Source organism: Sebastes umbrosus, unplaced genomic scaffold, assembly GCF_015220745.1.
Source record: "Sebastes umbrosus isolate fSebUmb1 unplaced genomic scaffold, fSebUmb1.pri S36, whole genome shotgun sequence".
Lineage (NCBI taxonomy): Eukaryota > Metazoa > Chordata > Actinopteri > Perciformes > Sebastidae > Sebastes > Sebastes umbrosus.
The window spans coordinates 175,001-193,183 of NW_023618441.1; the positions used below are offsets into that span (position 1 = coordinate 175,001).

General features: G+C 46.6%; 1 protein-coding gene across 14 annotated transcripts in view; it reads left to right on the forward strand.

Annotated features, from left to right (window-relative positions):
* The window catches only part of kifc3 (kinesin family member C3), a 57,524-nt gene that overhangs the window by 36,968 nt on the left and 2,373 nt on the right, over positions 1-18,183 (forward strand). For 12 of the 14 annotated variants that reach the window (XM_037762865.1, XM_037762863.1, XM_037762864.1 and 9 more), the window contains 14 exons: positions 201-503; positions 666-839; positions 1,848-1,995; positions 2,202-2,332; positions 3,727-3,838; positions 4,344-4,516; positions 6,743-6,847; positions 7,768-7,898; positions 9,541-9,664; positions 9,950-10,079; positions 11,017-11,246; positions 11,784-11,936; positions 12,034-12,172; positions 12,987-13,033. In XM_037762865.1, coding sequence (XP_037618793.1) covers positions 201-503; positions 666-839; positions 1,848-1,995; positions 2,202-2,332; positions 3,727-3,838; positions 4,344-4,516; positions 6,743-6,847; positions 7,768-7,898; positions 9,541-9,664; positions 9,950-10,079; positions 11,017-11,246; positions 11,784-11,936; positions 12,034-12,172; positions 12,987-13,033 — 2,100 coding nt within the window. The remainder of the gene's footprint in view (positions 1-200; positions 504-665; positions 840-1,847; positions 1,996-2,201; positions 2,333-3,726; positions 3,839-4,343; positions 4,517-6,742; positions 6,848-7,767; positions 7,899-9,540; positions 9,665-9,949; positions 10,080-11,016; positions 11,247-11,783; positions 11,937-12,033; positions 12,173-12,986; positions 13,034-18,183) is intronic. The other 2 variants (XM_037762861.1, XM_037762858.1) reach the window with 2 other exon arrangements.

Consider the following 18,183-nt stretch of genomic DNA (forward strand, 5'->3'; position numbering starts at 1 on the left):
AGGGTGTACAGGTGGAGGTGTTAGGGTGTACAGGTGGAGGTGTGAGGGTGTACAGGTAGAGGTGTGAGGGTGTACAGGTAGAGGTGTGAGGGTCTACAGGTAGAGGTGTGAGGGTGTACAGGTAGAGGTGTGAGGGTGTACAGGTAGAGGTGTGAGGCTATACAGGTAGAGGTGTGCTCACGGTGAACTCTGTCCTGCAGGAGGTGGACTCCCTCCAGAGGGAGGTGTCTCGCTGGGAGAACCAGGCCCGCCAGAGGGAGCGACGGCTGGCTGAGCTGGAGCGGGAGCTGCTGGACAAAACCTCCAGAGTGGACGGTCTCCGCCGGCATCTGGACGAGTCCACCCGGCAGCTGGAGGACGGCCGGAGGACGCTGGAGGACGGTCGGAGGACGCTGGACGAGTCTAGGCGGCGGCACGGCGACGCCGAGCACAAACTCACCCTCCGGCTGCAGGAGTGTGAGGAGGAGCGCGCCAGGCAGGCAGCCACGCCCCCCAGAGTCAAGGTGAGGAGACGGGTTAGAGACCGGTCAGAGACGGGTCGGAGACTGGTTGGAGACTGGTCGGAGACTGGTTGGAGACCGGTTAGAGACTGGTCAGAGACTGGTTAGAGACGGGTCAGAGACGGGTCAGAGAGGGTTAGTAACCAGTATGTCTCCGTCCTGCAGTATGTGACCCAGACGGTGGAGGTGGAGTCAGCTGACTCTCACAGAGCGCTCGCTGAGCTGCAGTCGAAGAACGCCGGCCTGCAGGAGCAGCTGAGTGTTCAGAGGCAGCTGCTGAGAGAGCTGGAGACTCAGCTGCACGAGTCCCAGAGGACCTGCGCTCAGCTCAGGACTCAGGTAACCCCCTATAGGAACCCCCTACAGGAACCCCCTAGACGAACCCCCTACAGGAACCCCCTACAGGAACCCCCTAGACGAACCCCCTACAGGAACCCCCTACAGGAACCCCCTATAGGAACCCCCTACAGGAACCCCCTAGAGGAACCCCCTACAGGAACCCCCTACAGGAACCCCCTAGAGGAACCCCCTACAGGAACCCCCTACAGGAACCCCATACAGGAACCCCCTATAGGAACCCCCTACAGGAACCCCCTACAGGAACCCCCTAGAGGAACCCCCTACAGGAACCCCCTATAGGAACCCCCTACAGGAACCCCCTAGAGGAACCCCCTATATGAACCCCCTACAGGAACCCCATACAGGAACCCCCTACAGGAACCCCCTAGACGAACCCCCTACAGGAACCCCATACAAGAACCCCTTACAGGAACCCCCTAGACGAACCCCCTACAGGAACCCCCTACAGGAACCCCCTATATGAACTCCCTATAGGAACCCCCTACAGGAACCCCCTAGAGGAACCCCCTATATGAACCCCCTACAGGAACCCCATACAAGAACCCCCTACAGGAACCCCCTACAGGAACCCCCTACAGGAACCCCATACAAGAACCCCCTACAGGAACCCCCTAGACGAACCCCCTACAGGAACCCCCTACAGGAACCCCCTAGAGGAACCCCCTATAGGAACCCCCTACAGGAACCCCATACAGGAACCCCCTACAGGAACCCCCCTATAGGAACCCCCTGTCGGTTCTCTCTACGTTGTGTCGTCGTTGTCGGTTCTCTCTACGTTGTGTCGTCGTTGTCGGTTCTCTACGTTGTGTCGTCGTTGTCGGTTCTCTATGTTGTGTCGTTGTCGGTTCTCTACGTTGTGTCGTTGTCGGTTCTCTCTACGTTGTGTCGTCGTTGTCGGTTCTCTACGTTGTGTCGTCCTTGTCGGTTCTCCCTACGTTGTGTCGTCGTTGTCTTCACGTCTCTGATCTTGTCCTCCTGCGTCCTCAGATCCTGGTGTATGAAGGGGAGGTGGCGAGAGCTCAGGGTCAGCTGGAGGTGGAGATGCAGAACCTGGAGGAGGAGAAGAACCGCGTGATCGAGGAAGCGTTCATCAGAGCCGAGAGCGAGATGAAGGCCGTCCACGAGAACCTGGCAGGTCAGACGCTGTTTCCTGTTTGTGTTCTCAGAGTGTTCTCAGGGTGTTCTCAGAGAGTTCTCAGAGTGTTCTCAGAGTGTTCTCAGAGTGTTCTCAGGGTGTTCTCAGAGAGTTCTCAGAGTGTTCTCAGAGTGTTCTCAGGGTGTTCTCAGAGTGTTCTCAGGGTGTTCTCAGAGTGTTTTCAGAGTCTTGTTGTTGTGTTCCAGGAGTGCGTATGAACCTGCTGAGTCTGCAGCCGGCCCTCCGGACTCTGACCTGTGACTACAACAGTCTGAAGAGGCAGGTCCAGGAGTTCCCCTTCATGCTGGATAAAGCTATCAGCGAGGCCAAGCAGGAGGTCAGTGAGCTCTGTGACCACATCTTCACTTTATGCTCTTATTTTGAAAAACACAATGAGCAGGAGGTCAGTGAGCTCTGTGACCATATCTTCACTTTATGCTCTTATTCTGAAAAACACAATGAGCAGGAGGTCAGTGAGCTCTGTGACCATATCTTCACTTTATGCTCTTATTCTGAAAAACACAATGAGCAGGAGGACAGTGAGCTCTGTGACCACATTTACACATTCTGCTCTTATTCTGAAAATCTCAATGAGCAGGAGGTCAGTGAGCTTTGTGACCACATTTACACATTCTGCTCTTATTCTGAAAATCTCAATGAGCAGGAGGTCAGTGAGCTCTGTGACCACATCTACACATTATGCTCTTATTCTGAAAAACACAATGAGCAGAAGGTCAGTGAGCTTTGTGACCACATTTACACATTCTGCTCTTATTCTGAAAATCTCAATGAGCAGGAGGTCAGTGAGCTCTGTGACCACATCTTCACTTTATGCTCTTATTCTGAAAAACACAATGAGCAGGAGGTCAGTGAGCTCTGTGACCACATCTTCACATTATGCTCTTATTCTGAAAAACACAATGAGCAGGAGGTCAGTGAGCTTTGTGACCACATCTTCACATTATGCTCTTATTCTGAAAAACACAATGAGCAGGAGGTCAGTGAGCTCTGTGACCACATCTTCACTTTATGCTCTTATTCTGAAAAACACAATGAGCAGGAGGTCAGTGAGCTCTGTGACCACATCTTCACATTATGCTCTTATTCTGAAAAACACAATGAGCAGGAGGTCAGTGAGCTCTGTGACCACATCGTCACATTATGCTCTTATTCTGAAAAACACAATGAGCAGGAGGTCAGTGAGTTTTGTGACCACATTTACACATTCTGCTCTTATTCTGAAAATCTCAATGAGCAGGAGGTCAGTGAGCTCCGTGACCACATCTTCACATTATGCTCTTATTCTGAAAAACACAATGAGCAGGAGGTCAGTGAGCTCTGTGACCACATCTTCACTTTATGCTCTTATTCTGAAAAACACAATGTGCAGGAGGTCAGTGAGCTCTGTGACCATATCTTCACTTTATGCTCTTATTCTGAAAAACACAATGAGCAGGAGGTCAGTGAGCTCTGTGACCACATCTTCACTTTATGCTCTTATTCTGAAAAACACAATGTGCAGGAGGTCAGTGAGCTCTGTGACCATATCTTCACGTTCTGCTCTTATTTTGAAAAACACAATATTCCTACTAAGCCGTTTATATGACTAATGAACATGAATATTCATTGTTTACATGTTTTTATTCTGTTTGAGCTCTTGTTATTATTATTATTATATATAATTATATATGTGTGTGTGTGTGTGTGTGTGTGTGTGTGTGTGTGTGTCAGATCTGTCAGGTGATCAGTGAGGTGAGCTGCACCAATCAGGAGCTGCTGCGTAAATACAGGAGAGAGATGAACCTGAGGAAGAAATGTCACAACGAGCTGGTTCGACTGAAAGGTCTCAAGTTACCCTTAAATATATTCACCTTCACTACATTATACTCCTTAAAGTACCTTTAGATATCATCATTATACTCCTTAAAGTACCTTTAGATATCATCATTATACTCCTTAAAGTACCTTTAGATATCATCATTATACTTCTTAAAGTACCCTTAGATATCATCATTATACTCCTTAAAGTACCTTTAGATATCATCATTATACTCCTTAAAGTACCTTTAGATATCATCATTATACTCCTTAAAGTACCTTTAGATATCATCATTATACTTCTTAAAGTACCTTTAGATATCATCATTATACTCCTTAAAGTACCTTTAGATATCATCATTATACTCCTTAAAGTACCTTTAGATATCATCATTATACTCCTTAAAGTACCTGTGTATATCATCATTATACTCCTTAAAGTACTTCTTAAAGTACCTGTGTATATCATCATTATACTCCTTAAAGTACTTCTTAAAGTACCTGTGTATATCGTCCTCCCGTGTGTCCAGGTAACATCCGTGTGTTCTGCCGCGTGCGTCCGGTCAGCCAGGAGGAGCAGGACTCCGCCGCCATGCTGAGCTTCGACTCGGATGACGACGCCGTCCTCTACCTGTCCAACAAGGGCAAACTGATGACCTTTGACCTGGACAGAGTCTTCCCTCCTCAGGCCTCACAGGAAGAGGTGACTACTAGAGTACTAGAGTACTAGAGTAGTAGAGTACTAGAGTAGTAGAGTTCTAGAGTAGTAGAGTAGTAGAGTACTAGAGTACTAGAGTAGTAGAGTACTAGAGTAGTAGAGTACTAGAGTACTAGAATAGTAGAGTACTAGAGTACTAGAGTAGTAGAGTACTAGAGTACTAGAGTAGTAGAGTACTAGAGTACTAGGGTAGTAGAGTAGTAGAGTACTAGAGTACTAGAGTAGTAGAGTACTAGAGTACTAGAGTACTAGAGTAGTAGAGTTCTAGAGTAGTAGAGTAGTAGAGTAGTAGAGTACTAGAGTAGTAGAGTACTAGAGTACTAGAGTAGTAGAGTAGTAGAGTACTAGAGTAGTAGAGTTCTAGAGTACTAGAGTAGTAGAGTACTAGAGTAGTAGAGTAGTAGAGTTCTAGAGTAGTAGAATAGTAGAGTACTAGAGTAGTAGAGTACTAGAGTAGTAGAGTACTAGAGTAGTAGAGTACTAGAATAGTAGAGTACTAGAGTACTAGAGTAGTAGAGTACTAGAGTAGTAGAGTACTAGAGTAGTAGAGTTCTAGAGTACTAGAGTAGTAGAGTACTAGAGTAGTAGAGTACTAGAGTAGTAGAGTTCTAGAGTAGTAGAGTACTAGAGTACTAGAGTAGTAGAGTACTAGAGTAGTAGAGTAGTAGAGTTCTAGAGTAGTAGAATAGTAGAGTACTAGAGTAGTAGAGTACTAGAGTAGTAGAGTACTAGAGTACTAGAGTAGTAGAGTACTAGAGTAGTAGAGTACTAGAGGACTAGAGTAGTAGAGTTCTAGAGGACTAAAGTAGTAGAGTAGTAGAGTTCTAGAGGACTAGAGTATTAGAGTAGTAGAGGACTAGAGTAGTAGAGTACTAGAGTACTAGAGTTCTAGAGTACTAGAGTAGTAGAGTTCTAGAGGACTAGAGTAGTAGAGTTCTAGAGGACTAGAGTACTAGAATAGTAGAGTAGTAGAGTACTAGAGTAGTAGAGTACTAGAGGACTAGAGTAGTAGAGTTCTAGAGTACTAGAGTAGTAGAGTACTAGAGGACTAGAGTACTAGAGTAGTAGAGCTGTAGAGTACTAGAGTAGTAGAGTACTAGAGTACTAGAGTAGTAGAGTAGTAGAGTACTAGAGTACTAGAGTAGTAGAGTACTAGAGTAGTAGAGTACTAGAGGACTAGAGTAGTAGAGTTCTAGAGGACTAAAGTAGTAGAGTACTAGAGGACTAGAGTAGTAGAGTTCTAGAGGACTAGAGTACTAGAGTTCTAGAGGACTAGAGTACTAGAGTAGTAGAGTATTAGAGTAGTAGAGTACTAGAGTACTAGAGTTCTAGAGTACTAGAGTAGTAGAGTAGTAGAGTAGTAGAGTACTAGAGTAGTAGAGTACTAGAGTATTAGAGTAGTAGAGTAGTAGAGTACTAGAGGACTAGAGTACTAGAGTAGTAGAGTTCTAGAGGACTAAAGTACTAGAGTAGTAGAGTTCTAGAGTACTAGAGTAGTAGAGTACTAGAGTAGTAGAGTACTAGAGTAGTAGAGTACTAGAGTACTAGAGTAGTAGAGTACTAGAGTAGTAGAGTACTAGAGGACTAGAGTACTAGAGTAGTAGAGTACTAGAGTAGTAGAGTTCTAGAGGACTAGAGTACTAGAGTACTAGAGTACTAGAGTACTAGAGTAGTAGAGTACTAGAGTAGTAGAGTTCTAGAGTACTAGAGTACTAGAGTAGTAGAGTTCTAGAGGACTAGAGTAGTAGAGGACTAGAGTACTAGAGTAGTAGAGTACTAGAGTACTAGAGTACTAGAGTAGTAGAGTACTAGAGTACTAGAGGACTAGAGTACTAGAGTAGTAGAGTACTAGAGTAGTAGAGTTCTAGAGGACTAGAGTACTAGAGTAGTAGAGTAGTAGAGTACTAGAGTACTAGAGTAGTAGAGTAGTAGAGTTCTAGAGTTCTAGAGGACTAGAGTACTAGAGTACTAGAGTACTAGAGTAGTAGAGTACTAGAGTAGTAGAGTACTAGAGTAGTAGAGTACTAGAGTACTAGAGTACTAGAGTAGTAGAGTTCTAGAGGACTAGAGTAGTAGAGTAGTAGAGGACTAGAGTACTAGAGTACTAGAGTAGTAGAGTACTAGAGTAGTAGAGTTCTAGAGTTCTAGAGGACTAGAGTACTAGGTACGGTACCAGTAAACGGCGTCTCTCCTCTCTGATTGGTCCACCAGGTGTTTCAGGAGGTCCAGTCTCTGGTCACTTCCTGTATCGACGGCTTCAATGTCTGCATCTTCGCCTACGGCCAGACGGGCTCCGGGAAGACCTACACCATGGAGGTAGGACCGGGTCTAATACAGGTCTAAAGTGGTGGGCACACTACCCGCGTCGAGAGCGTGTGGCGACTGCGTGGCGTGTTGTTTTTTATTTTGGCGTCCATGTTAACAGGTTAGAGTGGACACACTGCCCGCATGAGACCCGCGTCTATTTTATAGAATCTATTTTACACGCGAGCCGCTCGCCTCTCGGCTGCGTCTCTCAGCAGCAACAGACAGGAAGGTGAGCTATTGACTGTATATTAACTTCATACCAGCAACCTCACTACAGTCTACAGGTCTATCTGTAGAAAATGTTACGGAGATGAAAAAAAGTAAAGACTTATTTTTAAATCAACACTTCCTGCTTTCATTTCAAAATAAAAGCCCTCAAGCGGTTTTTCTTTGCACAGAATTCATTCATTTTTTAACACGAGGCTTTTATTCTGAAATATGTGCCGGACAGTGATGTGGAACATGCAGTGACTTGGAAAGCATCATAAATGAATACAGTACGGAGTTTTAATTGTGGATTATTACTATTATTTACTAATTACCACGTTACTGAACCTTTCTCTGTCTAACATAAATATAAATTATATTTATCATGAAGTTAAATGGCCATTAAAAGGCAAACTCTATGTAGAAAGAAAGGGCTGACAGCAGCATCAGAAACACAGCTGACAGGTAGCAGACACGCTCCCGACAGGCAGCCGACAAGCGTCTAGTGTGAACACCAGAAGCCTGCATCACGCAACCGCCACGCGACGCAGCCGCCACGTGCTCCTGACGTTGGTAGTGTGCCAACCACTTAATACGGGTCCACAGGTAGGACCGGATAGGACCAGGTCTAATGTGGTCTGGTCTGGATAATTAATAATAATAACAATAATAATAAAAATTAATCTGTGTGTGTGTGTGTGTGTGTGTGTGTGTGTGTGTAGGGCGTGGAGGACGACCCCGGCATCAACCAGCGAGCTCTCCGCCTGCTGTTCTCTGAGGTGACGGACAAAGCTCCAGACTGGGACTACCAGATCTCTGTCAGCATGGTGGAGATCTACAACGAGACGCTACGGTGAGGACGCCACACGGCGAGGACGCCACACGGCGAGCACGCCACACGGCGAGCTGGTCCCGAGTCAGACTACTACTCCCACTCTAGCTCTCTACTGCGCCACCCCGCCGCCCGTAGAGTAACGTCCACCACGCTGCCGCCCGTAGAGTAACGTCCACCACGCTGCCTCCCTTAGAGTAATGTCCACCACGCTGCCTCCAGTAGAGTAACGTCCACCACGCTGCCGCCTCCAGTAGCGTAACGTCCACCACGCTGCCTCCCTTAGAGTAACGTCCACCACGCTGCCTCCCTTAGAGTAACGTCCACCAGGCTGCCTCCAGTAGCGTAACGTCCACCACGCTGCCGCCTCCAGTAGCGTAACGTCCACCACGCTGCCTCCCTTAGAGTAACGTCCACCACGCTGCCTCCAGTAGAGTAACGTCCACCACGCTGCCTCCCGTAGAGTAACGTCCACCACGCTGCCTCCCGTAGAGTAACGTCCACCACGCTGCCGCCTCCAGTAGCGTAACGTCCACCACGCTGCCTCCCTTAGAGTAACGTCCACCACGCTGCCTCCAGTAGAGTAACGTCCACCACGCTGCCTCCAGTAGAGTAACGTCCACCACGCTGCCTCCAGTAGCGTAACGTCCACCACGCTGCCTCCAGTAGAGTAACGTCCACCACGCTGCCTCCCTTAGAGTAACGTCCACCACGCTGCCTCCAGTAGAGTAACGTCCACCACGCTGCCTCCCGTAGAGTAACGTCCACCACGCTGCCTCCCGTAGTGTAACGTCCACCACGCTGCCGCCTCCAGTAGCGTAACGTCCACCACGCTGCCTCCCTTAGAGTAACGTCCACCACGCTGCCTCCAGTAGAGTAACGTCCACCACGCTGCCTCCAGTAGAGTAACGTCCACCACGCTGCCTCCAGTAGAGTAACGTCCACCACGCTGCCTCCCGTAGAGTAACGTCCACCACGCTGCCTCCAGTAGAGTAACGTCCGCTACGCTGCTGCCCGTAGAGTAACGTCCACCACGCTGCCTCCAGTAGAGTAACGTCCGCTACGCTGCTGCCCGTAGAGTAACGTCCACCACGCTGCCTCCAGTAGCGTAACGTCTACCACGCTGCCGCCTGTAGAGTAACGTTCACCACGCTGCCGCCTCCAGTAGAGTAACGTCCACCACGCTGCCGCCTCCAGTAGTGTAACGTCCACCACGCTGCCTCCCTTAGAGTAACGTCCACCACGCTGCCTCCAGTAGCGTAACGTCCACCACGCTGCCTCCCGTAGAGTAACGTCCACCACGCTGCCTCCCGTAGAGTAACGTCCACCACGCTGCCTCCAGTAGAGTAACGTCCACCACGCTGCCTCCCGTAGAGTAACGTCCACCACGCTGCCGCCTCCAGTAGCGTAACGTCCACCACGATGCCTCCAGTAGCGTAACGTCCACCACGCTGCCTCCAGTAGCGTAACGTCCACCACGCTGCCTCCAGTAGAGTAACGTCCACCACGCATCCGCCCGTAGAGTAACCTGCAGGTGGGTTGTGCGGGCCCTGAGTCAGAGCCTGCAGGTGGGTTGTGCGGGCCCTGACTCGGAGCCTGCAGGTGGGTTGTGCGGGCCCTGAGTCGGAGCCTGCAGGTTGTAAAGGTGTGTGTTGTTGATCAGGAACCTGCTGGGGGAGAACCCGTCCGACAAGCTGGACATCAAGATGAACCCCGACGGCAGCGGACAGCTCTACGTCCCCGGACTGACCGAGTTCACCGTCCAGAGCCCCGAGGACATCAACAGGGTGAGGACGTCCTCTCTGGTCTCTGTCTGCACCTCGAGTACCTTTACCTCAAGGTCCACTTACTGTTTCTGGAGCTTTCAGAGTAGAGCTGGACTCCATCTCCTTTTCTACCTTTAACCTGAATAAAGTCTCTGATTCCAGCGTCCATCTGGATATCTGCTGTTCTCCTCATCTTCCACAACTGAGTCTCTGTGTGTGTGTGTGTGTGTGTGTGTGTGTGTGTGTGTGTGTGTTTGTGTGTGTGTGTGCGTGTGCGTGTGCGCGTGCGCATGCGTGTGTCCTCAGGTGTTTGAGTTGGGTCACATGAACAGAGCGACGGCGTGCACCAACCTGAACGAACACAGCTCTCGTTCCCACGCTCTGCTCATCATCACCGTGTCTGGACTCAACAACGCCACCGGAAACCGCACACAAGGTACGCACACACACACACACACACACACACACACACACACACACACACTGCATGCCACATTAATCAGAGCGCACGAGGTCAGACCTCTAAGTTCCCATGTGACCGCCTGCAGAGAAGCAATGAAGCTTTAAATTGCTGTTTTTTGCTGTTGACGATGTGTTTGAGTTGACGATGTGTTTGAGTTGACGATGTGTTTGAGTTGACGATGTGTTTGAGGTGACGATGCGTTTGAGTTGACGATGCGTTTGAGTTGACGATGTGTTTGCGGTGACGATGCGTTTGCGGTGACGATGCGTTTGAGTTGACGATGCGTTTGAGTTGACGATGCGTTTGAGTTGACGATGCGTTTGAGTTGACGATGTGTTTGAGTTGACGATGTGTTTGCGGTGACGATGTGTTTGCGGTGACGATGCGGTTTGAGTTGACGATGCGTTTGAGTTGACGATGTGTTTGAGTTGACGATGTGTTTGCGGTGACGATGTGTTTGCGTTGACGATGTGTTTGCGTTGACGATGTGTTTGCGGTGACGATGCGTTTGAGTTGACGATGTGTTTGAGTTGACGATGTGTTTGAGTTGACGATGTGTTTGCGTTGACGATGTGTTTGAGTTGACGATGTGTTTGCGTTGACGATGCGTTTGCGTTGACGATGCGTTTGCGTTGACGATGCGTTTGAGTCGACGATGTGTTTGCGGTGACGATGTGTTTGAGTTGACGATGCGTTTGAGTTGACGATGTGTTTGCGGTGACGATGTGTTTGCGTTGACGATGTGTTTGAGGTGACGATGTGTTTGAGTTGACGATGTGTTTGCGTTGACGATGTGTTTGCGGTGACGATGCGTTTGAGTTGACGATGCATTTGAGTTGACGATGTGTTTGCGGTGACGATGTGTTTGTGGTGACGATGTGTTTGCGTTGACGATGTGTTTGCGTTGCAGGTAAACTGAACCTGGTGGACCTGGCGGGCTCGGAGCGGATCGGTAAATCGGGCGCAGAGGGCAGTCGCCTCCGAGAAGCTCAGTGCATCAACAAATCTCTGTCGGCGCTCGGCGACGTCATCAACGCGCTGCGGGGAAAACACTCCCACGTTCCCTTCAGGAATTCCCGTCTCACCTACCTGCTGCAGGACTCTCTGAACGGAGACAGCAAGACCCTCATGATGGTGCAGGTGAGACCAGGACCGGGACCAGGATCAGGTCTAAAGGAAACAGGAAGTAGACAGGATGTTCCCTCAACAGGAAGTAGACAGCATGTTCCCTCAACAGGAAGTACACAGGATGTTCCCTCAACAGGAAGTAGACAGCATGTTCCCTAAACAGGAAGTAGACAGGATGTTCCCTCAACACGAAGTAGACAGGATGTTCCCTCAACAGGAAGTAGAAAGGAGGTTCCCTCAACAGGAAGTAGATAGGATGTTCCCTAAACAGGAAGTAGAAAGGAGGTTCCGTCAACAGGAAGTAGAAAGGAGGTTCCCTCAACAGGAAGTAGACAGGATGTTCCCTCAACAGGATGTAGATAGGATGTTCCCTCAACAGGAAGTAGACAGGATGTTCCCTCAACAGGAAGTAGAAAGGAGGTTCCCTAAACAGGAAGTAGAAAGGAGGTTCCCTCAACAGGAAGTAGACAGGATGTTCCCTCAACAGGAAGTAGATAGGATGTTCCCTCAACAGGAAGTAGACAGGATGTTCCTCTGTGTTGTGTTCAGGTGTCTCCGCTGTGCAGTAATCTGAGTGAGTCGGTGTGCTCGCTGAAGTTCGCTCAGCGTGTTCGCAGCGTGGAGCTGAGCAGCTCGTCTTTGTTCACCAGGAGACACGAGAACTCGTCCACGTCGTCCTCGCCAACCCACGACAGCGTGGAGGTAACGGAGACGTTATTGTGCTGGGATTGAATGAAGAAGAAGAAAAACTGTAGGATCTAAAGTGACCTTTGACCTTTGACTTTTGACCTCTCCTCAGCTGGACTCCCCCCCGGTGACCCCCGTCCCTCTGCCCATCTCTCGGGCCAGCAGCGCCGGCTCAACCCTCTCCACCCTCTCCTCTACCTCCAGAACCCCCAGCAGCACCCGCAGGAGGTCCCAGTCCCAGCTCTCCACTGGTACCAGAACACACCAGAACACACAGTACAAATACACACAGTACACAGTACACACTACTACACACTACACAGTACAAATACACACACCACTACACACTACACAGTACAAATACACACACCACTACACACTACACAGTACAAATACACACAGTACACAGTACACACCACTACACACTACACAGTACAAATACACACAGTACACAGTACACACCACTACACACTACACAGTACAAATACACACAGTACACAGTACACACTACTACACACTACACAGTACAAATACACACACCACTACACACTACACAGTACAAATACACACAGTACACAGTACACACCACTACACACTACACAGTACAAATACACACACCACTACACACTACACAGTACAAATACACACAGTACACAGTACACACCACTACACACTACACAGTACAAATACACACACCACTACACACTACACAGTACAAATACACACAGTACACAGTACACACTACTACACACTACACAGTACAAATACACACACCACTACACACTACACAGTACAAATACACACAGTACACAGTACACACTACTACACACTACACAGTACAAATACACACACCACTACACACTACACAGTACCAGAACACACCAGCTTTGTACACTTCTTATTATTGTTGATCATCTGTCAGTCAATCATTGATTATTGAACTTCCACAGTAAAAGTCTAAAGTGACTTCTGGAGGCCGACAGAAGGCATTGTGGGAAATGTAGGAAACCAGCCTGACCTCTCTTCTGTGTCCTCATTCTGTCCTCTGATTGGTTGGTTTTACAGACAGACAGGTAGACAGAGCCAGCCCATTGGTGGGGGACGGTGGGCAGGTAGGTGGGGCTGTGTGCTGATTGGTGGATAGCTTGGCATGGAAGAGCTCAGCATGGCATGGTGACCCCTCCTCCCCCCCATGCACCCATCTAACACCTCCACCTCTAACCACAGAGCTCCACCAGCTGCTGGCTGTGTGCCTGCAGGGCGGTGAGCAGGGCCCACAGAGCCATACAGTGGAGGAAATAGGTATTTGATCCCTTGGTGATTTTGTAAGTTTGCCCACTGACAAAGAAAAGAACGGTCTATAATTTTAATGGTAGGTATATTTTAACAGTGAGAGACAGAATATAAAAAAAAAATCCAGAAAATCACATCATATAAAAGTTATAAATTGATTTGTATTTTATTGTGGGAAATAAGTATTTGATCCCCTAGCAACCAGCAAGAATTCTGGCCCCCACAGACCGGTTAGATTAGTCCTTTCGCTTTAAGAAAGTACTCCGAATCTTAACTCGTGACCTGTATAAAAGACACCTGTCTCAATTCATTACCTGTATAAAAGACACCTGTCTCAACTCGTGACCTGTATAAAAGACACCTGTCTCAATTCATTACCTGTATAAAAGACACCTGTCTCAACTCATTACCTGTATAAAAGACACCTGTCCACAATCAGATCCCAACCTCTCCACCATGGGCAAGACCAAAGGGCTGTCTAAGGACGTCAGGGACAAGATTGTAGACCTGCACAAGGCTGGAATGGGCTACAAGACCATCGGCAAGCAGCTTGGTGAGAAGGAGACAACTGTTGGTGCCATTATTCGGAAATGGAAGAAACACAAAATGACCATCAATCGCCCTCGGTCTGGGACTCCACGCAAGATCTCGTCTCGTGGGGTATCGATGATCATGAGAAAGGTGAGGGATCAGCCCAGAACTACACGGGAGGAACTTCTTAATGATCTCAAGACAGCTGGGACCACAATCACCAAGAAAACCATTGGTAACACACTACGCCGTAACGGATTAAAATCCTGCAGCGCCCGCAATGTCCCCCTGCTCAAGAAGGAACATGTACAGGCCCGTCTGTTTGCCAATGAACACCTGAATGATTCAGAGAAGGCTTGGGAGAAGGTGATGTGGTCAGATGAGACCAAAATCGAGCTCTCTGGCATCAACTCAACTCGCCGTGTTTGGAGGAAGAGAAATGCTGACTATAACCCCAAGAACACCATCCCCACCGTCAAGCATGGAGGTGGAAACATTATGCTTTGGGGTGTTTCTCTGCTATGGGGACAGGACGACTTCACCGCATCGAAGGGAGGATGGACGGGGACATGTACCGGGAAATGTTGGGCGACAACCTCCTTCCCTCAGCCAGGACACTGAAAATGGGACGTGGATGGGTCTTCCAGCACGACAATGACCTTAAACATACGGTCAAGGCAACAAAGGAGTGGCTCAAGAAGAAGCACATTAAGGTCATGGAGTGACCTAGCCAGTCTCCGGACCTTAACTCCATAGAAAATCTATGGAGGGAGCTGAAGCTTCGAGTTGCCAAGCGACAGCCTCAAACCTTAAGGATTTGGAGATGATCTGCAGAGGAGTGGACCAAAATCCCTCCTGAGATGTTCACAAACCTGGTGACCAACTACAAGAAACATCTGACCTCTGTGCTTACCAACAACGGTTCTCCAAGTACTGAGTCATGTTTTGCTAGGGGATCAAATACTTATTCCCCACAATCAAATGCAAATCAATTTATAACTTTTATATGATGTGATTTTCTGGATTTTTTCTTTATATTCTGTCTCTCACTGTTAAAATAAACCTACCATTAAAATATAAGACCGTTCTTTGTCTTTTCTTTGTCAGGGCAAACTTACAAAATCACCAAGGGATCAAATACTGATTTCCTCCACTGTATGTACAGAGACACAGAGACATACTGTATATATGTGTATATACTACGTCTACGTATACAGTATGTCTAGGTATATACGTCTACGTATACAGTACGTCTACATATACAGTACGTCTACGTATATACGTCTACGTATACAGTACGTCTAGGTATATACGTCGACGTATACAGTACGTCTACGTATACAGTACGTCTACGTATATACGTCTACGTATACAGTACGTCTAGGTATACAGTACGTCTACGTATACAGTACGTCTACGTATACAGTACGTCTACGTATATACGTCTACGTATACAGTACGTCGACGTATATACGTCTACAGTACGTCTATGTATACAGTATGTCTAGGTATATACGTCTACGTATACAGTACGTCTACATATACAGTACATCTACGTATATACGTCTACGTATACAGTACGTCTAGGTATATACGTCGACGTATACAGTACGTCGACGTATATACGTCTACGTATACAGTACGTCTACGTATACAGTACGTCTACGAATACAGTACGTCTACGAATACAGTACGTCTACGTATATACGTCTACGTATACAGTACGTCTAGGTATACAGTACGTCTACGTATACAGTACGTCTACGTATACAGTACGTCTAGGTATATACGTCTACGTATACAGTACGTCTAGGTATATACGTCTACGTATACAGTACGTCTACGTATACAGTATGTCTAGGTATATACGTCTACGTATACAGTACGTCTAGGTATATACGTATACGTACGTCTACGTATACAGTATGTCTAGGTATATACGTCTACGTATACAGTACGTCTACGTATACAGTATGTTTAGGTATATACGTCTACGTATACATACGTCTACATATACAGTACGTCTAGGTATATACGTCAACGTATACAGTACGTCTACGTATACAGTATGTCTAGGTATATACGTCTACGTATACATACGTCTACATATACAGTACGTCTAGGTATATACGTCTACGTATACAGTACGTATACAGTATGTCTAGGTATATACGTCTACGTATACATACGTCTACGTATACAGTACGTCTAGGTATATACGTCTACGTATACAGTACGTATACAGTATGTCTAGGTATATACGTCTACGTATACGTACGTCTACGTATACAGTATGTCTAGGTATATACGTCTACGTATACAGTACGTCTACGTATACAGTATGTTTAGGTATATACGTCTACGTATACATACGTCTACATATACAGTACGTCTAGGTATATACGTCAACGTATACAGTACGTCTACGTATACAGTATGTCTAGGTATATACGTCTACGTATACATACGTCTACATATACAGTACGTCTAGGTATATACGTCTACGTATACAGTACGTCTAGGTATACAGTACGTCTACGTATACAGTACGTCTACGTATACAGTACGTCTACGTATACAGTATGTCTAGGTATATACGTCTACGTATACAGTACGTCTAGGTATATACGTATACGTACGTCTACGTATACAGTATGTCTAGGTATATACGTCTACGTATACAGTACGTCTACGTATACAGTATGTTTAGGTATATACGTCTACGTATACATACGTCTACATATACAGTACGTCTAGGTATATACGTCAACGTATACAGTACGTCTACGTATACAGTATGTCTAGGTATATACGTCTACGTATACATACGTCTACATATACAGTACGTCTAGGTATATACGTCTACGTATACAGTACGTATACAGTATGTCTAGGTATATACGTCTACGTATACATACGTCTACGTATACAGTACGTCTAGGTATATACGTCTACGTATACAGTACGTATACAGTATGTCTAGGTATATACGTCTACGTATACGTACGTCTACGTATACAGTATGTCTAGGTATATACGTCTACGTATACAGTACGTCTACGTATACAGTATGTTTAGGTATATACGTCTACGTATACATACGTCTACATATACAGTACGTCTAGGTATATACGTCAACGTATACAGTACGTCTACGTATACAGTATGTCTAGGTATATACGTCTACGTATACATACGTCTACATATACAGTACGTCTAGGTATATACGTCTACGTATACAGTACGTATACAGTATGTCTAGGTATATACGTCTACGTATACATACGTCTACGTATACAGTACGTCTAGGTATATACGTCTACGTATACAGTACGTCTACGTATACAGTATGTCTAGGTATATACGTCTACGTATACATACGTCTAGGTATATACGTCTACGTATACAGTACGTCTACGTATACAGTACGTCTAGTTATATACGTCTACGTATACAGTACGTATACAGTATGTCTAGGTATATACGTCTAAGTATACATACGTCTACATATACAGTACGTCTAGGTATATACGTCTACGTATACAGTATGTCTACGTATACAGTACGTCTAGGTATATACGTCTACGTATACAGTACGTCTACGTATACAGTACGTCTAGGTATATACGTCTACGTATACAGTACGTCTACGTATACAGTACGTCTACGTATACAGTATGTCTAGGTATATACGTCTACGTATACAGTATGTCTAGGTATATATGTCTACATATACAGTACGTCTACGTATACAGTATGTCTAGGTATATACGTCTACGTATACATACGTCTACGTATACAGTATGTCTAGGTACATACGTCTACGTATACAGTACGTCTACGTATACAGTATGTCTAGGTATATACGTCTACGTATACATACGTCTACGTATACAGTATGTCTAGGTATATACGTCTACATATACAGTACGTCTACGTATATACGTCTGCTCGGTGAAGGGTCAGGTTGTTTATGGTGCGGTCTGTTGGATGTTCATTACAACGAGTTCAAGTCACAAAGAAATGAAACGTCTCGTTATCTGAACCTTTAAAGGGAGAGTACCACTGTTAGCCTAGCTTAGCATAAAGACTGGAAGCAGAGGGAAACTGTTAGCCTAGCTTAGCATAAAGACTGTTAGCAGAGGGAAACTGTTAGCCTAGCTTAGCATAAAGACTGGAAGCAGAGGGAAACTGTTAGCCTAGCTTAGCATAAAGACTGGAAGCAGAGGGAAACTGTTAGCCTAGCTTAGCATAAAGACTGGAAGCAGAGGGAAACTGTTAGCCTAGCTTAGCATAAAGACTGGAAGCAGAGGGAAACTGTTAGCGTAGCTTAGCATAAAGACTGGAAGCAGAGGGGAACTGTTAGCGTAGCTTAGCATAAAGACTGGAAGCAGAGGGGAACTGTTAGCCTAGCTTAGCATAAAGACTGGAAGCAGAG